The 26,354-nt window shown below is 45.6% G+C and overlaps 3 protein-coding genes across 7 annotated transcripts in view; 2 read left to right on the top strand and 1 right to left on the bottom strand.

Annotated features, from left to right (window-relative positions):
* LOC137427366 (uncharacterized) overlaps nucleotides 1-26,354 on the top strand; it is a 420,191-nt gene that overhangs the window by 76,528 nt on the left and 317,309 nt on the right. The window lies entirely within an intron of this gene.
* Nucleotides 1-26,354, top strand: part of LOC137427379 (uncharacterized) — a 79,753-nt gene that overhangs the window by 44,730 nt on the left and 8,669 nt on the right. For all 4 annotated transcript variants that reach the window (XM_078778359.1, XM_078778360.1, XM_078778363.1 and 1 more), the window contains one exon: nucleotides 1,162-1,269. Coding sequence is in view for 2 of the 4 variants with exons in the window: in XM_078778363.1 (XP_078634489.1) it covers nucleotides 1,162-1,269 (108 nt within the window). In the remaining 2 variants the exon portion in view is untranslated. The remainder of the gene's footprint in view (nucleotides 1-1,161; nucleotides 1,270-26,354) is intronic.
* On the bottom strand, nucleotides 18,022-24,384 carry LOC137418739 (uncharacterized). Its single transcript, XM_068104853.2, has 2 exons — nucleotides 19,212-24,384; nucleotides 18,022-18,777 (listed from the first exon to the last, which is right to left on the bottom strand). The coding sequence occupies exons 1-2, from the start codon at nucleotides 22,930-22,932 to the stop codon at nucleotides 18,416-18,418; spliced, it is 4,083 nt and encodes a 1,360-aa protein (XP_067960954.2). The 5' UTR covers nucleotides 22,933-24,384; the 3' UTR covers nucleotides 18,022-18,415.

Genomic DNA, 26,354 nt, shown 5'->3' with positions numbered 1-26,354 from the left:
AGTTTCACCATTTTCAGCCAAGACATGGGCACGCTTTTTAGAATATGTGACGAAATGGAAGACTTGGATGGTCCGCAGGCAAAAAACGCAAGAAACTACGTTGCTCGACACTCTGCTTCCAGCAGCGGTGCCGCCAGTAGCAGCGGCAGTGCAGACTACAGTGACAGTGTATCCCCGCTACCTGATCATGGTGGATTTCATCAGACCTGTTTCGCACGCTTTACGGATTCTCAGCGAATTGAACAAACTATGAAGAGCATGAAAAAGAAAGCTGATGCAGCAGCTTCCAAAGGTAAATTTAAGGCTGTAGATAATGATGTAGTCGACTCGATCTAGATCTAGTTCTAACCAGTTAGATTGTCTAGTGTTACTAATATACTACTTGTGCCTATACTAGTAGTGGTTGTCAATTTTCTAACATGGTTGATGTAGATCTACCTGCAGGCACCTAGAACTATGTCTGTGCATCCGCGATTCTGCGTAAATGCACGAATATGATAGAAGAGAAGGCACAACACACATGGTTATTTTAGTAACAATTTTGTCATTCAGATTCATTTAAAAATTGGCGAGAAAATTGCAATGCAATGAGGAGTTATCATTTTTTAAAGACGTGACCAGAAAAGCTCACAGTTTCCCCAAATAGATTGCAAAATGCATGTAAATGAATATGGGTGCACAGAAATAGGTGCACAACAGAAAAATGATGGTAGATCTAAAATAAAATGGCAATGTTCCCTCCAAGAAATGAAGCTCAATGTGAGTTTTTTGTTCGGATTTTTTGCATCAATGTTCTTTGGAATAATTTATATCACGCAATCCTAATTTTTTTTTTTATTGAAGTTTGGTTTACTTTTAATTTTGCCGTAACTTCCTCGGACCTATGTGCGCAGACATAGCATAGGTACCTCCATGATAATTTGCTGATGAGACACATAAACCTAGTCCCCACTGCGCATCACATTACCTGACAATTACCCTTCAACTTTTTCAAGCTCTTATATGTACAAAAGTAACCGTCGAATGTCAGCACGCTCAGGACTAAATGCTGATTGCCTATATACTAAGGTAGGGCCCTTTGTTTGGTTTTAAGGGGTTTCCATTTTCAATATTTTTTCTGTGTGTGTTGATACTTTTTATCTTTGTTTATTTATTCTACAGCATCCACATCCCAAGATGACAATGGTGGAAAAACTGTTGAAGAAGATGTACCACCAGCAAAAAAGAGACGGGTTCTTCGCTCCAGTTTTGATCGACCTTCAGTGCCCGGTAGGTCGAAGTATGTTTTGCCAAACATTTGTATTCTGTGTCAGAAGGAAAAAACTGTGGTGTGCAGAGTCACCGGCAACAGAAAAAGAGAGAGCCTCGTCAGATGTTCTACTGCAGATGCAGTACATTTGAAGCAAGCAGCAGCAGACAGTGGGAATGAAGCACTGCTCATGCAGATAAAAGACCAACATTGTGTGGCCATCGAGGTGAGGTATCATACCTCATGCTGCCGTGATTTCACCCGTTACTTAACAAAGCCAGCCAGAGCAGACAACACTGGTGAAACGTCGTATTCTCAAGCCTTTGAGGTCTTCTCCAAGACAGTGGAGACCCGAATCATCAAGAACAAGGAGATAATGAGACTCAAAAAGCTTAATGAATTGTTCATCAAGCAGATAAAGGAAACTCATGGAGTTGATGCACGGTCATATAAGACAGGGTATCTAAAACAGAGGCTGATCAAGAAATTCCCTCAACTTTGCTTCATCACTCCTCATATGAGGTCACATGGTGACATTGTCTCCGTAAATGACATTCCTACGTCTGTTCTTGTGGAGGAAAAAAAGTACTTCAAGAGGCAACACACACTACTCGAAGTGAAACAGACTCAACAACTGAAAACGACACAGATGTACCAGTAATTGGAGTAACCTCCATCCCAACTCTCTCTTCCTCATATGTGGTGATTTCAATTGTCACCATGCCAGTTGGCTGGGTGTGGGTACCTCTCTCACCAGCCATGGCTCTTCAGCAAAGGACTTCTGTGACTCACTGGGACTGACACAATCTGTCAATTTCCCGACCCGGATCTCAATCAACGGAGCATCTTCTCTTCTGGACTTGGTTATGACTAACTTCCCTGAAAATGTCTGCTGCTCTTCTTCTGCTCCAATCGGCTCATCTGATCATGTGCTTGTTAAAGTGGACATCTCTCTGACCATTCTCAGAGAGCCTCCTCGGCATCGACGAGTCTGGCATTTCACTCAGGCCAACTGGCATGGTCTTCAAGCAGCCATCAATCATCTGGACTGGTCTCCCATCTCTACCGCCTCTGACATCAACTCATCCTGGGAATTCTTCCAAAGTAAACTGCTCTCTCTCATGCACAGATTTATCCCATCTCGTCTTCAGTTGTCATACCCTTCCTCCCATCCATGGTACACGGAATCTTGTGGTGAGGCTATTGCCCAGAAACAACTTGCTTTCGTCTCCTGGAAAGCAAATCCAACGGAAGGAAATCTCATTTCCTTTCACAAAGCCCGAAACAAGTGTGTGTCCACCCTCAGGAGAGCCAGGAAACAATATCTCTCCGTTCTCAGAACAGAACTCTCTTATCTGTCTCCCTCTTCCAAATCCTGGTGGCATCTGGTCAAATCTGTTTCTGGTGTTTGTTCCCCCTCCATCCCCTCCCTCACCTCAAACGGCCACACGGCTGACTCCGCGCGTGAAAAAGCTGAATGCCTCAACTCTGTGTTTGCCTCTAAATCCTGTGTCCCAAACCCATCCCTCTCTGTACCCACCGTACCCAGTCGTACCCAGCTGCTCCTGGACTCTGTGTCCTTTCCTCCTGACAAGGTGGAAAAGTTTCTGTCAACCCTCGACTGATTCTGCAACTGGACCTGACGGCATCAGCCCACGGGTCCCAAAATCTTGTTCTTCCGCTCTTTCACTCCCTCTCTCTGTTCTCTTCACACTCTCTTTTGCTCAAGGTCATCTGCCATCTGCTTGGAAATCTGCCAACATCACCGCTTTGCACAAAAAAGGTGCAAAAACAGATCCCAGCAACTACAGACCAATCAGCCTTCTCTCAATTATCAGTAAAGTCATGGAATCCATCATTGCTTCAGATATGAAATCTTTCCTCTTCTCCAATGGCTTGATCTCTGATCATCAATTTGGTTTCAGACCTGGTCACTCTACTCTGGACATGCTGCTACTGCTTTCTCAGCAATGGATGGAGGTCCTCAATGCCTAACAGGAAATTAGAGCTGTCTCCCTTGACATATCACGTGCCTTCGATACGGTCTGGCACCCCGCTCTGCTCACCAAACTCACCTCTGTTGGTATCCATGGAAATCTCCACGCATGGCTGGCGGACTTCCTCTCTAGTCGTAGTCAACGTGTGGCCCTGAATGGGTTTCTCTCATCTCCTCTTCCTGTTCAGGCTGGAGTTCCCCAAGGCAGTGTTCGGGGCCCTGTGCTTTTTCTGGTCTTCATCAATGATCTCTCCGACTCTCTTGAAAATCCTCTCTATCTCTTTGCTGATGACTCTACTCTCTGTCGCTCCATTCTTCATCCCTCAGATCGGCAGTCTGCAGCCTCCTCACTCTCTGCAGACCTGGACAAAATCACAGACTGGGCAAACAAGTGGAACATGTCTTTCAATCCTGACAAATCTCACACTCTTACGATGTCTCTCCGAAAAGACCGACTGGACAACCCTCCCATCTACTTTCTGAATAATCCTCTCCAAGAAGTTCTGTCACTCAAACTTTTGGGTCTCACTATCTGCCATGATCTTTCCTGGGAAAACCACATTTCAAATCTGGTCTCCAAAGCCAGTCGCCGACTGGGCATCCTCTGTCGTGCGAAGTCCTTCCTTGGCACACCTGAGCTCCTCACCACGTACAAGGCTTTCATCCGCAGCTCAATGGAATACTGCTCTCCCCTCTGGGCTGGTGCTCCTTCCTCACACCTAGCTCGTCTTCACGCTGTTGAAAGCAAAGCATTCAGAATCATTGGAATCTCCCGCGATGAAGCAAACTCCAAGGGCCTCTCACTCACCGCAGACAGGTTGGTGGTCTTTCCGTCTTCTACCGACTCCTCTATGGCCTTGCCCCCCAGCTCTCTGGGCTCTGTCCCGCAAATATTCCTACAGGTCGCACAAGATCTGCCTGCAACCCTCTTATGGTTAAACTGCCAAAATCAAGACTCTCTGCTCACCTTCACTCCTTCATTCCCCTTTTCTCCCGCCTCTGGAACAAACTCCCTCACTCTCTTCAATCCCACTCCACCCTCCAGGTCTTTAAAACAGCTGTTCACCACCATCTCTTATCTTCCCCCATCCAAAACCTTGATCTTTTCTACCCCCGCTAATTTCACCCCAATTCCACTTTTTGAAATACCAACTTCTGTCCTGGAAGTCCTTGGTGTCCTTGTGTTTTATACTTCTCCCCCCCCCCCCCCCCCTTCCCACGCCTCCTCCCCCCAAGCCCTCTCCCTCCCACACATCTCCCTGCTCTTAAATGTTGTGTGCTCTCAAGTGTTTGTGTACTTCCCATTCTCTTGTCTTCCGCTCCCTGTTTTTATATATTTTGTTTGTCTGGTTGATTTGTTTGTGAAGTAAATGTCAGCTCTTTCACGAGCCTCGATTCAGTATACAAAAACCTGTCATGTGTGAGTACACCCCCGGAACTGGGCAAGTGTGCCAGAAATAACTGTTGTAGCATCGATGAGACAATGATGATGATAGCTGATAGTGACAATGAACTGGAGTTAGCAGTAGCACTGGAATAACCTGTCACGTATGAGTACCACCCCCCCCCCCCCCCTCCCTGAACTGTCCAAGTGTGCCAGCAATGTATGTAACTGTTGTATCATGGATGAAGATGTGCAAATGTGCCAGAAGTAACTGTTTAAGCATAGATGACGATGATAGGGATGATTAAGTGGAGTTACCAGTGGCACTGGAGTAACCTGTGGCGTTTACCTCTCCCCCCCCCCACCCCCCCCCAACACCCACTTACAGGTGGGTTAGTTAATACTCTTTCCAACCCAATAGACTAGTCTACAAGCAATTGAATTTCAAAAGAAAAAATACGAAAATTCAAATTTTTTGCACACATTTCAGTTTGAAGACATTAGTTGCCGCTCTGTCAGGCAAACCTCGAGCAATCTTTGCAGTCATTGGCGAGAAATTTGAATGTGTTTGCAAACTGGTCTATTGCATGATTTCATGTTATCTCATTCTATTTCGAGTTCTAAGTGTTATTTTGTGAGATAATGTACATGTACATGGATATAACGTACACATCGTATGCATTAGTACATGTATGTATGTACGAAAAATTTGAGCGGTCGGTTTTCGCGCATGCGCAAGATTTGTGCGTGTGAAAAAGAGTATGTTGTTCTTGGCCCGATCGGCTATCATTTGCCACCATTTTCCCTCCCACCTCAGATGTAGGTCATGGAATCACAAATCTGAAGGGATATTGATTTCTGGGCCCACTGTCTATATGGTGTGGTGCCAAAAGGGACAACGGGATAGCGACAGGGGGGATGACATACAAGGGAATTTTACCCATAATCCCTGAACTAGTTAGCATGCCGCGCCCCCTCGTAACAGGGACAAATATCCAACTTATCCGACATCCGGGCTACAGGTCCCTGACTTACTGTACATCGAGATGGTTCTTCTATCACGATCATCGGAGCACCTACATATGCAGATCTACCTGGATCTAGATATTCCCCCTGCCCCAAATTCACAACACAATATAAACACATACCTATGCATACACATGTACGTATAAACACACCAAAACAAACACACATACATAGATATATTATGTTCTTGTAAGTACTTGTAAAAGCTATTTTAAATTTGAAGTTATTACCTCAACCAAAAATCAATTGACTGGTTTTCCAACTGCCTGGATCATCAGCGGTGCACCATTTTTCATCGAGGTTTCGATCCTTTCAGCCCAGAACCTCTCCAAACAGTGGATCCACAACCCTGACTGCAGGTCCACATCAGCAAATTACTCAACATCAACCTCAAAGTTGTGTCCAGACAGTTAGTCAACACAGCAATGCAATATCCTCATTCAAACTTAAATAATTACTAATTTTATTGAAAAATATTAACACAAATGAAGAACTTAAATCATAAATCACTTTTATATGACAATATACGATGCGATAAATACTCCACTCGACAGACATGTCCATGACACAGCACGTCCATCCAACCATCGACTCAAACTGCCATTCAAATATTCAAACTGTCATCCACAACCGATTCCACCACACTGCACTGCTTATCCAAACAACCACCAACCAATCACATTAATGCCAACTTGAATACAACAACAACAACAGTCATTTTAAGGCCATTTTCCCTGCGAGAGCGGGGGTTCGCCTTGCGGGCCCCATGACAATCTTCTCCATTTTGCCCTATTTTCTACATCTGCGCTTGTTAACCCCCTTGCCCGCATTTCTTCTTCGACCATCTTTACCTAAGTCTTTCTCGCTCTTCCCTGTCCTCTACTTCCTTTTACATTCATTTCCATCACTCTTCTCAACCAGTCACTTTCATCCTTTCTCAACACATGACCAAACCATCTCAACCTGTTTCTCTTCACATCATCTTTCACAATTCATCATTTGTCTTCCTCTCTCTCAATGATACTCCACACATCCACTGAACCATTCGCATTTCCACCCTTTCCAGCCTTTGTTGCTGCTCTATATTCATTACCCATGTCTCGCTCCCATAAATCATAACACTTCTCACTCATGCAGCATACACCTTTGCAGCACACACCCCTCCTCGTCAGCACGCCACTCAGTTCCCGTAACTTCTTCCATGCACATCTCACGAGCAACCATCGCCGAGTCTGATCCACCTACTCCATTCAGCATGTCTCAGAGGTAGCAAAATGTTTTCACACCTTCCAGCTTCACGCCGTCTCCAAGATCCAACTCAACATTTCCTCCCTCTGTAGCTCCTTCTCTGCACAACTTACATTTGAATGTAGCTGCCACACTGGTTAATGACCCTCTCAGACCACTACATTTTTGATGAACCAACTCAGCGCACATTGTACATTGAATGGAGTTCACTCCGACACCCTTCCTGCACACAGCACTCAGCCACTTCCAGTTCGTTCCACCTCACCACATGCTTTACCACTTGCCATCACCTTCATCTTTCCGATATTCACCTTCAGACCTTTTGCCTCAATACATTCCTTCCACTTGTTCATCTTCTCCTTCAGTCAATCCATACTCTCCCCAATCAACACCAGATCATCTGCATACAATAACTCCCATGTTAAACCCTCCTTTACGTTCCGAGCCAGCACCTCCATCACAGCTACAAATAGTAGTGGGCTGAGTACCAACCCCTGATGCACTCCCACCTTCACCTCAAACTCACCACTGTTCCCATCCTTCTTCCTTACGGCTGTGTGCAGTCTCTCGTACATTGTCATCACTACTCTGATCAACCATTCCTCCACTCCTAACTTCCTCAATGCCCACATCACTACTTCACGTGGAACCCCATTGAATGCTTTCTCCAGATTGTTACATATTTATGTGAATGTATGTGAATTACCATTCAGGTCTTGGCTTATCCGTGTGTAGTATATTAAGGGTTGTTGTGGTTGGAGGGTCAGGAGCCCTTCTGAAATAGTGGCCGGAAACGGAAGTGACCGGAAACGGAAGAGGAAAAGACACGAGGAAAAAGGACGGGTCTTCTTCTTCCTCGCCCCGCTCCGACAAAAGGGGGGATTGATTGAGCCGTGTGGAAAAGCGGCGTTCCCGAGCCTGTCTGGCGAGAGGAGTTACCGGGACGGATACCTGCCCGGTGGACGTCAAACTGTCGTGTGGCCGTGCACCGACCCAGCGTTTGGCGCCGTTCGCGACACCGTCTAAAAAGACGCGTACGTGTCGCCCGTTGGGGCCTAACACGCCTTGCAAGCGGCGTGGGGCTTTTGGCTTGCTTTCCCGTACCCGCTTCGCGTGGCCACGAGGGGCTGCAGCCGGGGTGCCTGGTAGCGGTACGATACCTGCCCGGTGGAAACACGTCCACCCGGGGTTCGTTCAACCGTCCGAGGGCGGCGACGCCGACCATCATCTTGGTCAGGAGGGGCCCAGAGACATTGTGCGGGACCGAGACCAAAAGGGGGTCGTGAGTACTCACCAGGACACACATATATAAGATGGCCATCTTAATCATAGGGAATTGATTGTGGATTGAGAATTGTTGATGGTTGTGTATTGTTGATTGCTCGGGGAAAATCTCCGTGGTTGTGTCATTGAAATTGTATGGTATCATTACCATTGGAATATATCCTTGAACATCAGTTGTCTCTTGGGTGAAATTCATATGGATTGCGTGGCGAAAGCGCATATATAATACAGCTTTCTGGCGAAGTTCCTCTCACGGTCCGGGGGTCACCGAGACCAGGTATTCACCGAGGGGACCACGTAACAGAATTGGGGGCTCGTCCACATTACGATTTGCGGTTTCGCAATTGGGTCTACGTCCGGGATCTAAAATTGTATAACATAATAAAATAATAATATTTTATTAATTAAAATTTATTAATTAATTATTAATTGGTAAAAAATTTTTGAGAAATTGGGGTAAAGTCTTGGGTGAAGGTTAACAGGTGTTAACGATAGACACCATGGCGTTTGTGGCACAGAACTTTGGGGTAACCCCGAGTGAGGCACAGTTCCGAGCGTTGCTAAAGTCGGACCTCTTGAAATTGGCCAAACATTTTAACTTGGAGGTCCGAACTAATTTGAGGAAGGCAGAGTTGCAGGCCACGGTGATACAATCTATGGTGGGATTAGGAACATGGGACGAGTTAGCCTGGGAGTGGCTACCCGAAGAACCAGAAGATGTTGAGCTCCGGAAACTGGAGTTGCAATTACGGAGCCAGGAACGGATTAAAGAAGAAGAAAGGAAAGCAGAAAAGGAAAGAGCAGAAGAATAAAGGAAAGCAGAAGAGAGGAGAGAAGAGAAGCAAGCAGAGGAAAGGAGAGTGGAACGAGAACTCCAGGAAAGGTTAAAAGAAGAAGAAAGGAAAGCAGAAGCGAGGAGAGAAGAGAAACAAGCAGAGGAAAGGAGAGTGGAACGAGAACTCCAGGAAAGGTTAAAAGAAGAAGAAAGGAAAGCAGAAGCGAGGAGAGAAGAGAAACAAGCAGAGGAAAGGAGAGTGGAACGAGAACTCCAGGAAAGGTTAGCAGAAGAAGAAAGGAAAGCAGAAAAGGAAAGAGCAGAAGAAGAAAGGAAAGCAGAAGCGAGGAGAGAAGAGAAACAAGCAGAGGAAAGGAGAGTGGAACGAGAACTCCAGGAAAGGTTAGAAGGGAGAAAAGCAGAGGAGAGGAGAGCTGCAAGGGACCTCGAAGCAGAGGAGAGAAAAGCGGAAAGGGAATTAAAGGAACGTGACATGGAGCTTCAGCAAGAAATCAAATTCAAGGAGCTGGAGTTAATGAGAGAACGGGGAGAGGCACCACCCTTGCTGACGGGGTCGACACCTAACCAGAAAACCTGGGATGTGGGCAGACATGTGAGGCTGGTTCCACCGTTCAGTGAAAAGGAAGTCGCGAAATTTTTTCCACACTTTGAGAAAGTGGCTCGACAATTAAACTGGCCGGAGGAGGCCTGGACCATACTCGTGCAAAGTGTGCTGGTGGGGAAAGCTCAGGAAATTTATTCGGCGCTACCAATGGACCAATGTTCAGATTATGAGGTACTGAAGACGCACATCCTCAAAGCCTATGAGTTGGTTCCGGAAGCTTACAGGCAAAAATTCAGGAATGCCAGGAAGAGGGAGAGTGAGACCCATGTGGAGTTTGCCAGAGTGAAAGAAAACATGTTTGATCGGTGGTGTGAGTCAAAAGGAGTCGGGAAAGACTTCGAAACATTGCGGGACTTGATCCTGGTGGAGGAATTCCAGCAGTGTGTCCACGAGGACATCAAAGTGTACCTGCAGGAAAAGAAAGTACCAAAGTTGTGGGACGCAGCCACCATGGCAGATTATTATGCCTTAACCCACCGAATAGGGGTCCACAAACCTAACTCCTCGCCTAGACTTCAGCAGGGGAGTTATGGAACAGCAGGTGCGGAGAACGACCATACATGGCGGCGGCCTCGAGATGATTATGGGGACAACTATGATACCCCACCTGTTCGAAATCAGAGGGATGCGGGCCCAAGACAAACTTATAGTTCGGGGGGCCCGAGGCAGACCACGAGTTTTTCCTCCGGGCCTACTTGCGCTTTTTGCAAGAAACCTGGACACTTGATGTCCAGTTGTTACCGCATGAAAAGCGAAGACCCAGAGCAGAGTCCGACTACTACGACTCCAAACGCAATGGCCATTGTGAGAAATCGCCATCAAAAGGGTTACCAACCATTTATTTCAGAGGGGTTTGTGTCACGGGATGGAGCCTCGACTAACCGGAAACCGGTTAGGATATTGAGGGACACAGGGGCACATCAATCTTTAATGCTTGAAGGCATTTTGCCATGGTCCGAGGAGACGGCAACGGGGGATAGTGTTCGTTTACAGGGGATCGGGGGCGGTGTTAGTGCTCCCCTTCATGTCATCCATTTGGAGTCCGAGTTGGTGTCAGGACCGGTCACCGTCGGTTTACAAGCCACGCTTCCTGTAGAGGGTGTATCTGTGGTTATCGGGAATGATTTGGCCGGGGGTCAAGTTTATGGTAACCTGAGGGTTGGTAAAGAGCCCAGCAGGGAAAATAACGCCACACCAGCTCGGGATGGCGACAAAAGGGCCAAGTTATTTGTAGGGGGACTGAACTTCAAAACAGAGGAAGAAGTTCTGACCTCTGTCTTCAACAGATATGGGCCGCTGGTGGAAGTGCGGTTGGTAAGAGACTGGGAAACGCAACAGTCAAGAGGGTTCGGCTTTGTCACGTTTGCCAGCACAAAAGACGCCAGAGAGGCAGAGAAGAATTGGAATGGCAAGGATTTGGAGGGTCGGACCATAACAGTAGGGAAGGCATTTCGTAGGCGTCGAGAGGTCTGCAGGAGAGGACAACTGGGCGGTAGTTTTGGTGGTGGCCGCAATCAATATTATTATGGAGGCTCCCTGAGTTACGGCCGCTCCCGAAGGAAGGATTGGCAAAGTTGTGGCCGAGAAGGAGACCGCTATTCAGGGGACTACAGGGACAAGTGGTCCCACCCTAAGTATTAGGGAAGTTCTGAGAAGTTGAAGCACTGAATGCGGCGGAGCCGCCGAGCCAAGATTCCTACACGGATTAACCGTGAACGCCGTTCCTAAAGGCGTCCATGTAGTGAACTTTCATGCACGGACTAACCGTGAACTCCACGTTCCTCAAGGCGCCCATGTAGAGAACTTTCCTGCACGGACTAACCGTGAACTCTCCGTTCCTAAAGGCATCATCGAGTGGCTTAACTTTGGATCTTTGATCAACCCCTTAACCTTCATTCACAAGAAACTGACGGTCAAAGTCAGAGGGTCATGAGATGGAGTTTGATTTGGCAGGGACAATGTCGTTGCTGGTGCTTAGTCCAGAGTGAGTAATCTGGAGGGGTGGTGGTGAAATTTTGGTTGCTTTATTTTTAAGTAATAACTGTGCCCGGGGGGGAACTGATAATATGGGGGGGTTGAGTTATCTGGTTTGTTTCTCCAAATTGGCCGGCAAAGAAAGTTTTCGCTGGGTTCAAACTTTCTTTCTTGAAGGGGGGGGAGTGTTACATATTTATGTGAATGTATATGAATTACCATTCAGGTCTTGGCTTATCCGTGTGTAGTATATTAAGGGTTGTTGTGGTTGGAGGGTCAGGAGCCCTTCTGAAATAGTGGCCGGAAACGGAAGTGACCGGAAACGGAAGAGGAAAAGACACGAGGAAAAAGGACGGGTCTTCTTCTTCCTCGCCCCGCTCCGACAAAAGGGGGGATTGATTGAGCCGTGTGGAAAAGCGGCGTTCCCGAGCCTGTCTGGCGAGAGGAGTTACCGGGACGGATACCTGCCCGGTGGACGTCAAACTGTCGTGTGGCCGTGCACCGACCCAGCGTTTGGCGCCGTTCGCGACACCGTCTAAAAAGACGCGTACGGGTCGCCCGTTGGGGCCTAACACGCCTTGCAAGCGGCGTGGGGCTTTTGGCTTGCTTTCCCGTACCCGCTTCGCGTGGCCACGAGGGGCTGCAGCCGGGGTGCCTGGTAGCGGTACGATACCTGCCCGGTGGAAACACGTCCACCCGGGGTTCGTTCAACCGTCCGAGTGCGGCGACGCCGACCATCATCTTGGTCAGGAGGGGCCCAGAGACATTGTGCGGGACCGAGACCAAAAGGGGGTCGTGAGTACTCACCGGGACACACATATATAAGATGGCCATCTTAATCATAGGGAATTGATTGTGGATTGAGAATTGTTGATGGTTGTGTATTGTTGATTGCTCGGGGAAAATCTCCGTGGTTGTGTCATTGAAATTGTATGGTATCATTACCATTGGAATATATCCTTGAACATCAGTTGTCTCTTGGGTGAAATTCATATGGATTGCGTGGCGAAAGCGCATATATAATACAGCTTTCTGGCGAAGTTCCTCTCACGGTCCGGGGGTCACCGAGACCAGGTATTCACCGAGGGGACCACGTAACAAGATCAACAAACCCAAGAAACAACTTCTTCCTCTTCTCCATGTACTTCTCCTGCAACTGTCTTGCAATAAAAATCACGTCTGTCGTTCCTCTTCCTGGCATAAAACCAACCTGCATTTCGTCGATCTTCACTTTGTTGCTTATCCTCTTCTCCAACACCCTTTCCAATACCTTCATTCCATGCTCTAATAACTTTATCGCTCTCCATGAGCCACAGTCCAGAGGGTCACCTTTCCCCTTGTATGGAGGGACGAGGGTACTCAGTTCCCAATTCACTGGAATGCGGCCTTCTTTCACCACCAGATTATAGATCTCTGTCATTCTCTTCACACCCCAACTTCCCACTGCCTTCAACATATCTCACACAACTCCCGTCGGCCCTCCCGCTTTTCTACTCTTCATTGCTTTTATCGCTTCCGCAACTTCCTTCTCAGTTGTCTTCTCTGCCGGTCCTAAAACTGGGTTACTCTCCATGTTGCCATCCCATTCATTCCTTGCATTCAACAGTATTTCCATATATCTCTTCCATCTTCCTTTAATTCCATCTGGGTCCACAACAATTTGTTCCACTTCATCCTTCAAGCAACTCACCCCCATCACCTCACACCTCTCTTTCGCTATCTGCTTTGCAATCCTGAATATCGCTTTCTGACCCTCTTCCGAATCCAAGCGTTGTCCGATCATTTTCCTATATCCCTCCTGCGCCTTTGCTACCTCTTTCTTTGCAGCCTTCTTGGCTGCCTTATAACTTTCATGATCTGCCTCTTCTGCCCCCGTACCCTTCACCTTCTGCCACTATTTGAACTTCTTCCTCTTCCCGTCAATCCTCTTTCCAACTTCATCATCCCACCACCATGTTTCCGAGTGCCTCGGTGGGTCTTTTGTCCATCCATATACCTCACCAACGGCTCCCAACAGACTATCTTTCATTAACATCCAACCACTTACAAGCTCAAGCACATCATCCTCTACCATACTCAGCCTCTCTTTTATTGCCTCCCTCATTGTCACCTCTTTCAACCTCCACACCTTCATTCTCGGTAGGTACTTCACACGTCGAGCTCTCCTCGCACCTTTCACCCTTATGTTGCAGACAACCAAGTGGTGCTGTGAAACAGCCTCCTCCCCTGGGATCACCTTTGTGTCCCGGAGGTTCTCCCTGTCTCTCCTACGCACCATCAGGTGGTCAATGGTTGTCGTTGACCCACCTGACAAGCTTATTATCCGCTTTCTGGAACTGAGTATTACAAATCAACAAACCAGCTCCATCAGCAAACTCCAAAATCCTTTCACCTTCTCCATTTCTCACACAATATCCGTAACCCCCATGAACTCCCTCAAACCATCCATACTCCTTCCCACATGTCCATTTAGGTCTCCTCCTACCACAACAACTTCCTCATCTTTCATGTTTTCCATCAGCTTCTCTATAGCACACCAGAACTTGGCCTTCTCTTCATCGCTCCGACCAACCTGCAGAGCATACCCCGACATGACGTTTTTTTTTTGTTTTTTTTTGGTATACTGAATCGAGGCTCGTCAAAGAGCTAACATTTACTTCACAAACAAATCAACCAGACAAACAAAATATATAAAAAGAGGGAGCGGAAGACAAGATGGGGAGAGAAGGGGAAGCACACAAACACAACATTTGAGAGCAGGGAGATGTGTGGGAGGGAGAGGGCTTGGGGGGAGGAGGCGTGGGAAGGGGGGGGGGGAGAAATATAAAACACAAGGACACCAAGGACTTCCAGGACAGAAGTTGGTATTTCAAAAAAGTGGAATTGGGGTGAAATTAGCGGGGGTAGAAAAGATCAAGGTTTTGGATGGGGGAGGATAAGAGAGGGTGGTGAACAGCTGTTTTAAAGACCTGGAGAGTGGAGTGGGATTGAAGAGAGTGAGGGAGTTTGTTCCAGAGGTGGGAGAAAAGAGGAATGAAGGAGTGAAGGTGAGCAGAGAGTCTTGATTTTGGCAGTTTAAACATAAGAGGGTTGCAGGCAGATCTTGTGCGACCTGTAGGAATATTTGCGGGACAGAGCCCAGAGAGAGCTTGGGGGGGGGGGGCAAGGCCAGAGAGGAGTCGGTAGAAGACGGAAAGACCACCAACCTGCCTGCGGTGAGTGAGTGAGAGGCCCTTGGAGTTAGCTTCATCGCGGGAGATTCCAATGATTCTGAATGCTTTGGTTTCAACAGCGTGAAGACGAGCTAGGTGTGAGGCAGGAGCACCAGCCCAGAGGGGAGAGCAGTATTCCATTGAGCTGCGGATGAAAGTGACGGAAGTGTCAGAGTGACCTGGTCTGGTAGGTACGGTAGGGGTGACGGGAGATACGGTCCAGGTGTCAGAGAGCACGGTCGGGGTGTCAGAAGGCGCGGTGGAGGGATTGGCCTTTTTACAATCTCTTTCGTTATGTCCCGATTCACCACACTTTGGACAAGAGGTCTTAGGACAAAACCTTTTAACGTGTCCGAATTCTCCACAATTAAAGGACTTGGTGAGGAGCTCAGGTGTGCCAAGGAAGGACTTCGCACGATGGAGGATGCCCAGTCGGCGACTGGCTTTGGAGGCCAGATTTTAAATGTGGTTTTCCCAGGAAAGATCATGGCAGATAGTGATACCCAAAAGCTTGAGTGACAGAACTTCTTGGAGAGGATTATAACTTAGAGAGGACGTTAACCAAGAGCTTTCCAATCATCATTTTCACCATCATCAACCTTTCACTCACTCCAGTCACACTCACCACACTGTCTACAAACTCCTCAGAAAACAGGACACCAACACCATTCATGCCTTCCGGGCACCCTTGCCACACAAACTTGTATTTCTGTCCCTGCCTACCCTTCACAATTCTCACACCACTTCCTTTCCATCTCGTCTCCTGCACACAACATATCTCCACTCTTCTTCTGACCAATACTTCCATCACTTCTCCTGATCTCCCTGTCATTTTCCCTACATTCCATGTCCCAAACCTCAGAAACCGATCTCCACACGGGGCATCAGATGTTTCGTCATCATAAATGGAGTGATTTCCTCCCTTGTTTTACACAAACGAGTGCATCCTGAGAATGTAGGGAGGTACAAAAATTCATTGGACAGAGTGGGGATGGACCAATAAGGCTGGTTGGAATGGCTAACAACAGGTCGGCTAAATAGTGCAGGGCCGTATGTCTCCAAAATGGCTCCCGTGGGCCGTTCATGTTTATTTCCTAATTTCTACTGGAATCTAATCTACGATGACCACTGAATCAAAAAAACATTGGCGCCAATTTTTTCGAACACTTTTTCCCACCTTTTTGTGCATATGAACTATGATGCCATAGAATACACATAAAAAATGCAAAAATTATCATTTTGGCTGTCATCTACAATGCTATTTTAAATTTTCCTGCTCTCATACATACATTATGGTGTCAATACCTCTAGTTTAATATTTATCACATATAAACTAGGAAAAAAGCATGTCTCAATCATCGTTTTGCTTTCTATTCAAGTATGATATGTCATACCTTTTAAAAGCCTATGGAAAATGTTCATGCTACCGTTTACATAAAGGTATTTCCTTTGCTTTTGTTACTAAAGTCTTGTGCTGGGGTTTTCAATATATCTTCATTATATTCAAGGGGACCTATCAAACCATCATATGCAAATTAGTTATGATGTCATAGTAATATTGTGTTCACCATGCATTTGATGTATGCAATAGTGCCATTATACATGAAATGGTTTTAAAACAAGGAAACCAAAAATAAGTACATGGACATATCTGGAGCTGACCGCATGAGCTACGTTTCAAGAACATCATCATCATCGTCACTGTCGTCACCTGCAGTATGTATGTTAACAATTCTGTTCTCACAAGCTACTTCGCAGGTACACATATCTGTGATGCATTTGAGATTGTGCTTCCAACATGAGCAAATCATCGTAGAGCAACTTCCTTTACATCCACATTTGACTAGTTGAAGCACAGCCTGAGGTGCTGGCAAAACTGTTGTTGGTACGGGAAGAAGCCGGTCACCTTCCAGACGCCATCCTTGAGAAGTTGGTGGAGGTAGAGTTGAAGATGCAGTGCTGCATTGTTTCCATATCATGGTGACATAATTTGCTCTGTTGATCTTCTGTACTAAGGTGGCCTTTATAGGGGGCAATTTCTCATCTGTGTACTGGCGCTCACTGAAGAGGAACCAACGCATCTCGTTCACAGAAGAGATTGTTGTGCCAGGAACGTAGAGTTGACATACGTAGCGCTCCAATTCACTGACGTCATCTTCCTGTATGCTTGGAGTGTTTCCAAGGTTGCCAAATGCTCTAACAATATCACCATCGGCTTTCTGCAGTGTATTCCAGCAGGAAATTTTTGATTTCCCGCAGAATGTGCCAGTCTGGTCACAACCACTTAAGATGTGGAAGCCAGGGAGTGCAGAAGCTTTCTGACTGCCCAGGGCATCATATATAGGACTAAAATCAATAGTTCACCGTAGACCACCTGTTCCAACAAGCATCGATGTTGCAAGGCGAGAACTAACACATCTGTATCCGGACTCTGAATGCAGATCGACGTGCCCCCCCCCCCCCCTCTGCGAAGCGTCAAGAGCATGAAGTAGCATTCTTGTATCTGCCTCCTCTTGAGTACTGTTCAGATGATCTAATATGAGCTTGTTTGATTTGCATTCCTCACTGAGTGTTGTCACATATATCTTCTCAGATTCCTTGCGATGCTTCAAGATGTGTGATGCTAGATAGAGAGTGAGTCTTTGCTTGTTGTCTTGGTTGTTCAGCAGTTGCTTTAGCATCACCTTTTCAATGATTGCCTCATCAGAGATTTTGTAAGCAAGGCTTCTATGATCTCCTAGGCGCAAATTGCGTGTTCTTTCCTTCAGGGAGTTAGGAATGTCATATCGGTCAAAAACGACATGAACTTCATGAAATCCTTGAGATTTGCAATTGAGGACATGCAAAAAGTGATTGGCGAGATCGTAGCAAGTTTTCACCCATGTAGGTTTCCCCATTGACTGGACCATGGCCATTCCATCAATGATTGTGACTCTGCCATGCTGTGTTTGCTCTCCTTGTGCAACAACAAGCTGCTGTTGGTCAGGCAAATGTTCCAAGATATAGACACAGGGCCATAGGGTGGATATCTATTTTTTTTTTTTGATTTCATGACCTGAACCTAGGGATTTGGCAAGATGGGTGTGGGATGAAGCCTTATGACCTCCAAAACATCTTGTTTTTTTTCACAAGCGATATCGTGGTACGTTACCGAGAACCGCTGCCCCAAAACACCAGTATACACCAATTGTATGTTACATTTGAAATACCCATTTACACAGTAAAAAAACAACACAAACTATATGATGTCATGTTCACATTGGTCTTGGCAGCAATATTTATTAATTCAGACCCCCAAAAGTAGTAAAAATGTTGTTTTAACGACTTGGTAAAATAACATGCTGTTGATGCATTTATCAGAAAGTCATGTTTTTGGACCTTAAAACCTGCATAATTTTAAATTTTTGTACAATATTTGTGATTGGTGTTGCTACTACGATCCATGGTGGTTTACCAATGCTATTTTGAAACTGTTAATAGGTCCAATAAGTGTGTAAGGGGTGATATTTTAACCCATCAAAGACGATTACGCGGCGTACAAGCGAACCAGTGCGCATTGACGTCATGATAAACTCGAGATGGGCTGAACTATAGCCACAATTTGTCTCTTCGGCTTGGTCATGTTGAAACTTGTCCAAAACATCATACAAATAGTGCAGTTATTTCATCCTCTTCAGCATCAGAGTCTTCCTCATCTTCAGATCTGGAGGCTTTATCATCATTCTTATCATCAAAGTCAACATGGCCAGTTATGTTTGAGCAGTCGTTCCTGCCGCACTTGCACAAATCTGTGCACGGAATGTTATTCTGTAGGCAAGTGCATGTAGTTTCGTTGCTGCATCGTGTCTTCTTGCAGCTTCCAGTGCAGTTAGCAAGCTCCATCACACTGTCTGGTGCAGGTGGAAGTGTCATCCAGTCCATGGCAAGTTCCTCTTCCATCATCCATCCATAGCCATTAGGGTCGGGAATGTCAGGGATGGGCTGCAGGCTCCTCTTGTAAATTCCTGAAATATTGAAGTGATCAATAACATTAAGAATGGAGATATACATATTTCCAAAACAACATCAGAGGTATATCATTAACACTAATAACAGAACAATCATATTATTGGGAAATTCTGTGTAGAGAAACATGTGAAATCCAAAACATCCTGCTCTGACTGAGTGTGGAGCAAAAAAATCTCTGGATCATCTACATGTCATGTTATCTTAACCACTCAACTGTATAGATAGTTACTTCAATTACTCTTTCAAATAGACCTGTTAATTTTGAACATTTACAAAGCAATGTTCTGACATTCAATATTTTGTTTTCAATTCAATAAACTTTCCAAATAATCATCTTCATTAACACATGCTGCACCATATACTAGTACTCCTGTCCAAACATAAATTACAGGTGATGTTCAATATTCAAAGAAACAACCAATTAACTTACCAGCTTGGTAATTGGCTCTCTTGATGTGCTGTCTCAGGGCATCTTGGTTGGGAGGCATTGTGATCTCAGACGTTCTAGCAAGACGAAACATGTTGTACCTGGCCTCATTCACAGTAGTGATATTGTGCTGTCCATATAACTTGCAGACAAATGTCTCCAGTGCTTCCATCATGTCTGGATGTATGTCAAACCGTTCTCCAAGGTCCTTCAAGGCACCGCACAGCTCTGGATTCTTTAGTATGATGTTTAAGGCCTTCTTTTTGCCTTTGCCATAGAAGGCGCTTACACTATCACAGCCAGTAAAACAGTGTAGGCCTATCAAAGCTTGGCTGACATCATCCCCAATGCTATCGTAGATTGCTTTCAAGTCAATTGTCCTAAGGTTGACTCCCTTTCCTGTGTGGAAATATAGATGTGCAGGGATTTGGGGTACTAAGGCTATGCCGATTATGAACACATCTGTATCCGGACTAATGATGATGACGTCATTGCTTGTGTGTGCTGCATGCGCGGCATGGAGGAACATCCGTGTGTCCGCCTCTTCATGCGTCGAATTTAGTGATGGCTCTTCTTTCACTTCAACTACCTGATCTGGAGTGCTGCTTCCTGTGAAGATATGGCATTTGGTTCCATGTGCCAAGAACACTGTAATTCCTCTGAGGTATGCTGTCTTGACCTTACTCCACGTCTCAAACAAGTATTCGATTAGCGACTCCTTGTTGTCACCGTTGGAGAGGAACTTCTTCCATTGTTGAGGAAGGGACTGGCCATATATTTGCATCACTTGAGACCCTCTGGCTGCTCTCTTCTCTCGCTCGGCGTTCTTAATCGATACCTTTCGATAAGTATCGGTTACGAAATGGAACTCACTGGACTTGTTTCCCTCTGCTCCCTTGACAAGGCGCTTCAGTATTTCGTGGGCCAGATTGAGAAATGTCCTTTCCCCGGTGAGTTTGTTGATATTCAATTTCTGTATCATTGCCATACCATCCATTACATACATGCCTCCTACTGGAATATCAACCACAGGTTTCTCTGCCTGACTTTCAAGTGCATGAAGTAGGTTGGCTTTGTTGGTCTTGATGAGGCAGCCTTGCACACTTGCCAAAGGAAGAGGTAGTGGGCCAAGAGAATAGGACATTAACTCTTGAAGATCAATTTTCCGGAACTGCCCGATGACAACAAGCCTTGCTAAGAGATTTCTGTCAGCCTTCAAAGACGCATCCTTTCCACGAATTTTCTTTTTCACAGCCTTAGACATGTTGGTGAATGTCTTAAGTTTCAGTTTCTTCATTGAGCCAAACAGGTCGACTGTCTCCGTCTGAAGTCGTTCTTTACATAGGGTGGTGAACTCTGTTTCTCCTCTTTCATATGCTGTGTTTAGATCTTCCTGAACTTCTCTCGTAGCCACCACACCAGATGTAACATGAACCAAGTCCTCTCCATCATATTCAAATGGATTAATCATGCTGTTTGTCATCTCGATTATTTTGTCAACATCAGCTTTGTCACGTAGCATGTGACTTTGTAGTAGATCGGAGCGTGTTGAGCTGTGCTCTTCATATCTGGACTTCCCTGCCATAACCTCGCATTCCCGTGCAATTGACCCCCTCACGTGGTGTGACCAAATCCATCGGTTAACTGTCCCCTTGCTGGTAGTGAAACCGGTCATGCCCCCCTTGGTCTTGGAATCCCTGTTTGCTGTCTGCTCAATGGTCTGGTCGCAGGCGATTTGGGCAAAAGCTTTGTCGCTTCTCTGGGTAGCGAATTCACCCTCCATAAATTTCTGATGAATGGTGGGATGGGTCTGCTGAACATCTGACATTTCCAGCCAGTATACTGGAAGGTATCTGCTATAATTAATGTGATCATAGGCAAATTTCCATGGAAGCATACATCGTATGCTGGCGAGGTGAACATCCCAGTTGGCTTCTCGTGTCCCTCTAATGAATAGCAAGAGAAGCTCCACCGTCTCAATGTATGAACTCCAGAAGCGAAATGTTGGTTTGGTGTCACTTGCTTCTAAGAATTTGTCAAAGGAGGTTTTGAAGTCTTTGAACTTGTCGCTGTTGAGAATGACATGGTAGTTTGGATCTGGGAAAGCTTCAGCTAAGTTTGACAAAAGTTCCTTCACTCTACCTGCCTCATGTTCTGGAATAGATTCAAAATATGCATCCAGGAGCATCTGCTGCATCGCGTCTGACATCAGCTTATGGGCTCGAACTGCCCTGTTGTAATGCTTGCCGCTGAACACTCCATTCACAGACCCCACTGCAACAATCTCTGACTCAACCAGGATGTCTTGGAGACCACCATCTCGAAATCTCTTTCCAATACAGCCAAGAAAGGACATTGCAGTGTGGAATGCCCCAAGTCGAATTACCAGTCTCTTCATGAACTGTGCATTCTTCCATCTAATGAGCTGTGCCTTGCAATAGATGGCTTGGTCAACGACAATGACGACTGCTTCCAACTGTAACTTGTCGGTGATCTGAACACTTCTCTGCAGTATTGTTAGTACCGTATTCATTTCAGTCGGAGTGGCATCAATGACAGGGAGATACCCTATCACGCTCTTTGGTGGAACTTCAACACAAGACAGTAGTTGGTTGAATCCTGTCCAAGATGGCAGAGTCCCGTCAATGTTGTACTTGGTGATGTGGTATGCTAGGTCTATCGTCTTAGGGTGCTGGAGTAATGGGAAGTACGTTGCTCGATCCAATGGAACGCTGGTTGCGAATGGAGCGGGTCCTTCTTTTTTCCCTCCATAATATGTGGCAAGGTTCACTGCAGGTGGCTGCATCGATCTCTCCCGCGTCCTCTTAACTGTAGTGACTGGTGCTGGTTGTACTACTTCATGGGATTGACTTGGTCGCTGTATTATAATCCCATTGGTATTGTGCGTTGTTCCGCGCCCAGACAATGTCTCCTCCCCGAAGTCATTATTGTCCCATACGAGTGTGACATGCTGGCCCGCCTGAATGATTGATGGAAGAGCATCCTGTCCACGATGTAGTTCTTGGTTAGCCAGTGCAGTGTCATGATTTAAGACGACAGAGTTTGAGACGCAGTAACCAAACCCGTTCAGTAGGCTGATTAATTGGGCTGAACCTGAGAGATGACGTACTGTCATTGCAAGTGACAAATGTTTGGGCATCTGTTTCCTTCCCTTTGATTGGAGGTATATGATGTCCTGTGCAATTGTGAGAATTCTTCTATGTATTGTAGATTCTATCTTTACAAACTCATCAGAATCAGGTTCGTCTGACACTCCCACCATCCATGCAATAAAGTTATAGAGACAGGCAGGTACAATTGCTTCTGCGGCATTTGTTGTCAGGTGCTCAGAGGTTGGGGGCCATGGCATATTTGGCATGATCTCATCTATTGCATTTCTCAATTGTAATGCAGTGAAGTAGTGTTCTCTAAGGTTATTCTCAGTATGCCCAGGTTGCTTTGGTGGGGTTGGTTCAGAGTCGGATGTTTGTTCTGTCTCTGTTGTGTCATCACCTGAACCATGCATGGTTTCTTGCAACACTTTCTTTTCTTCAACCAGCACTTCAGTGGAGATGTCATTAACATACACAAGGTGTCCTTGGCAGCGCATATACGGGGTTAGAAAGCATAGTTGTGGAAATGTTTTCATCAGTCTTGTCTTGAGAAAGCCACTTTTGTAGTTTGATTCTATTCCGTGTGTTGCTTTGATTTGTTTCATGAACATGTCATTAAGTCGTTTCAGTCTGTAGATTTCCTTGTTGTCTATTATAAGATCCTTGACTGTTGCACAAAATAATGTGTATGCTTCTGAGTAGTTGGAGTCTCCTTGTTGCTCTGCATTAGGTGTTGTTGCTAGCTTGCCTAAATACCGGGTATACTCCTTGTAGCAGCGACCATGGTATTTTACCTCTATCGCAACACAATCGCAGTCTTGAATTTGAAGCAGCAGGTTTGTATTGTTGTTGTCTTTAGCGGCTTGCTGCAGTCTTGGTGCCTCAATTGTTGAGCACCTTGTTAGAGGCTCTTTTCTTCGTCCCCTTTTGCCTGTATTGATTGTTCTCTCTTTCTGACAAAGGATGCATATATTAGGCAACACATATTGGGATCTGGCTGAACATTTAGGCTTGCCTAAGCTGGAGCGTAGAGCACGTTTCTTGACTGGTTGTTGGCCTTTATGCACCTTGTCAATGTTGACGTTGATGTCATTGCATGTTGAAGCTGCAATAAATACACATAAAAGAAAACAATTAAAATTATGTGAGTTAAAAATGTCTAGACCTCGTCATGGTTAGCCTGACTAGATTCCCTCCCCCCCCCCCCCCTTCCTCAGACTTCCTTTTAAAAATTTATTTGTTTCACCTCGGCCCTACCTCCTTGCATAAATATTGGACAGTTCCTTCAATTCAAAATCGTTCAAGACTACACACAAAATTATTTTACATATACCTCACAAAAAAAAAAAATCAAACTAAGTTTTGAAGCATTGTCATGATTTATTATTCAAGTTATTGAACCTACCAGTATTGGCTGCATTTTCTTCTCTCTTTTTCATGCTGCTTTGCACCCTGCTCACTCGTTGTTTGTCGGTAAATCGTGAATAACACACTTGATGAAACGCTGCATCATGCGGTATAGCTATAGCAGGTATTGTTAACATACGTGAATGGATCCACATATCCACGTTCGCCGAATTCCACGTTCCACGTTCGCCGCTCCACATATCCACGTTCGCCGTTCCACGTTCGCCGAATCCACGTTCCACGTTCCACGTTCGCCGTTCCACATATCCACGTTCGCTGAATGGATCCACGTTCGCCGAATTCGTCAGCGTGGTTCTTCACGAAATTTCTCGCAATTTCAGCTTGATCACCTTCTAAATTCTGCCACGTAAGAACAAATTGCAAATATCGCGGCCATGTTCTATCACTAAAAGGTATTAAACTTGATCTTTTGGCCGGAGAAATGCACATATAACAGCGTTTCTCGCTCCCACCCTCGTCACTGTCGCTGCTACTGGAGGCCGCCATTTTGTTTACTCGCAGCCGGACGCCCAGACATCGTTCGTAGCGCGAATAAGCGCGATCCTCATTGGTCAATACATCGAAATGCGTTCGAGGCTAAACGGAGATTTTGGAAATAAAATTATACATTTCAACATTATATTACAGACTAACGTACCAGAATCTGACTTGTGAAAAGTCATGAACATTATTTCTTAATTTTTTCTATATTATCATGCCAATTTGATGCCCACCCGATTTTCAGGTCACGAAATGAAATGAAAAATTGGAACACCTGGCAGTCTAATAGTCATCAGCTTACTTTTGGCAACACAAGACTGCAAGATACCATCAAAAGTGAAGAGTGAATGAGGATATTCTGCAAACTCAAACTCACTGATGCTCTCCTTCAGGTCAATATCTGGCCGTGACAGTATCACAACAAGGAAGCGGGCGAACAGTGCTCTTTCATTCTTAATTGCTGTAACAGCGACAGCTTTCTTGCTCTTCTTAACCATTCTTGCTGTCTTCCAAGTCTTGAGATTTGCCTTCTTCATAGGACTCCAGATATTCAGCTCTAGGTTTACAAGACGCTCTTGAACAAATTTCTCAAACATCTCTTCTCCAACACGATCTCGCTGTATTACTGCCTGTTTTACTACCTCTGGCATGATCGCTTGTGTGACGATGTTGATGAGCTCATCATCTTCAATAATGAATGGATCATTCACTTTCAGCACCTCTCTCAATTTGCCTACATTATCCTCATACCGTTCCAACTTAGCATCTGACAAATCATGATGACTTACTGATCTCTGGGAGACTTTACCCACCAAATGTTCAGCTTCATTGACCAAGCGACTTAGCTCAGGTGCAATCAGAAACCATCTGGCCATAGCTGCCGGTTGCTGTGTTAGCCCTTTCAAACCTCCAAGGATCTTCATGACTTTGTTCTCGTGTTCAATGCCATGATCTGGGCCTATTGCGCAGAAAGGGACTTCATTTTTGTAGACGCGGAAGTTGCCAGCCATGAATTCTGTATAGATATCAGGATCATTTGTTTCCAATTTCTCCATCTGTGCCAAATACAGTGGAACCATGCGGGCATAGTTTTGTCTATCATGTGCGAAGAAGTACTTACACAATGCTCTAAGCGATTCTAGATGCAATTTCCAATTGCCTTCCCGTGTTGCACGAATGAACATCCATATCCAAGCCACAAATTTCATGTAATCTCTGGCAAATTTGAAAGTAGGATGACTTGTTTCCATCTTTGCATCAAATTCATTCAGCTTGTCCATTAAAGAGACATCTACCACAGCTAGTAATTGCTTGTGTCGGTTGTCTAATTCGTCATACTTGCGCTCTTGACATGCTGAATTGACCATTGATGCAGCCACTTGAAGGTTATCATGAACAGTACTTGATTGTGCCACTTCTGTCTCCAGGAATGCACTTAGATGCAAGTCACAGAGGGCTGATGATGTGATACTATGAGCAGTAAGAGCACGTTTCATGTGACGGCCTTTAAGTATCTGACGTGTGGTTGTGGATGAATACAGGTTAGCTTCAATCCATGCATCATCAAATCCACTGTCGTCGATAGAAGTTCCAAGGGCTCGTAATGACGTCATCACAGTGTGCATCTCACCAATTCGGAATACAAGATGGTTTAAGGCTGGTGCTTTGTGCATCTGCAATTTTACAGCTCTCTCATACAATTGTAGGTCGAAGGTAATAACAGTCTTGCGCCCTTCGCCCATAACAACTGCTGTGATCTTCTGTGCCTGCTTGAGGATAGTGAGCAGTGTACTCCACTCGTGAGCAGGCACAGCAAGCAATGGCATCATAGCAACAGTTGTTAATCTACGTTGTGGTAAGCCTTTCGCAGAATTGTACGCTGACCATGTAGGTATGCTTTGCTTCTCTGTCCCTGATCGGATAAGTGATTGCCCAACTGCCCACGTCGAATCATCTTTCGACGCAGAGTCTGTTATGTCAGCTGCAGGACTGGTGACAACTGTGTCATACTTGATACATGGAGGTTGTGCATTAGCAGGTACATGACATGTCAACATATCAGTAGTCAGTTGTGGGCCAAGTTTCAGCAATTTTGCTGCAGCGGTCTCGCTCATATTCACTGTTA

Source organism: Myxine glutinosa, chromosome 5 (genome assembly GCF_964187855.1).
Source record: "Myxine glutinosa chromosome 5, kmMyxGlut1.1, whole genome shotgun sequence".
Lineage (NCBI taxonomy): Eukaryota > Metazoa > Chordata > Myxini > Myxiniformes > Myxinidae > Myxine > Myxine glutinosa.
The sequence above is the reverse complement of the archived record's forward strand: the minus strand, read 5'-3'. Positions and strand labels throughout refer to the sequence as shown.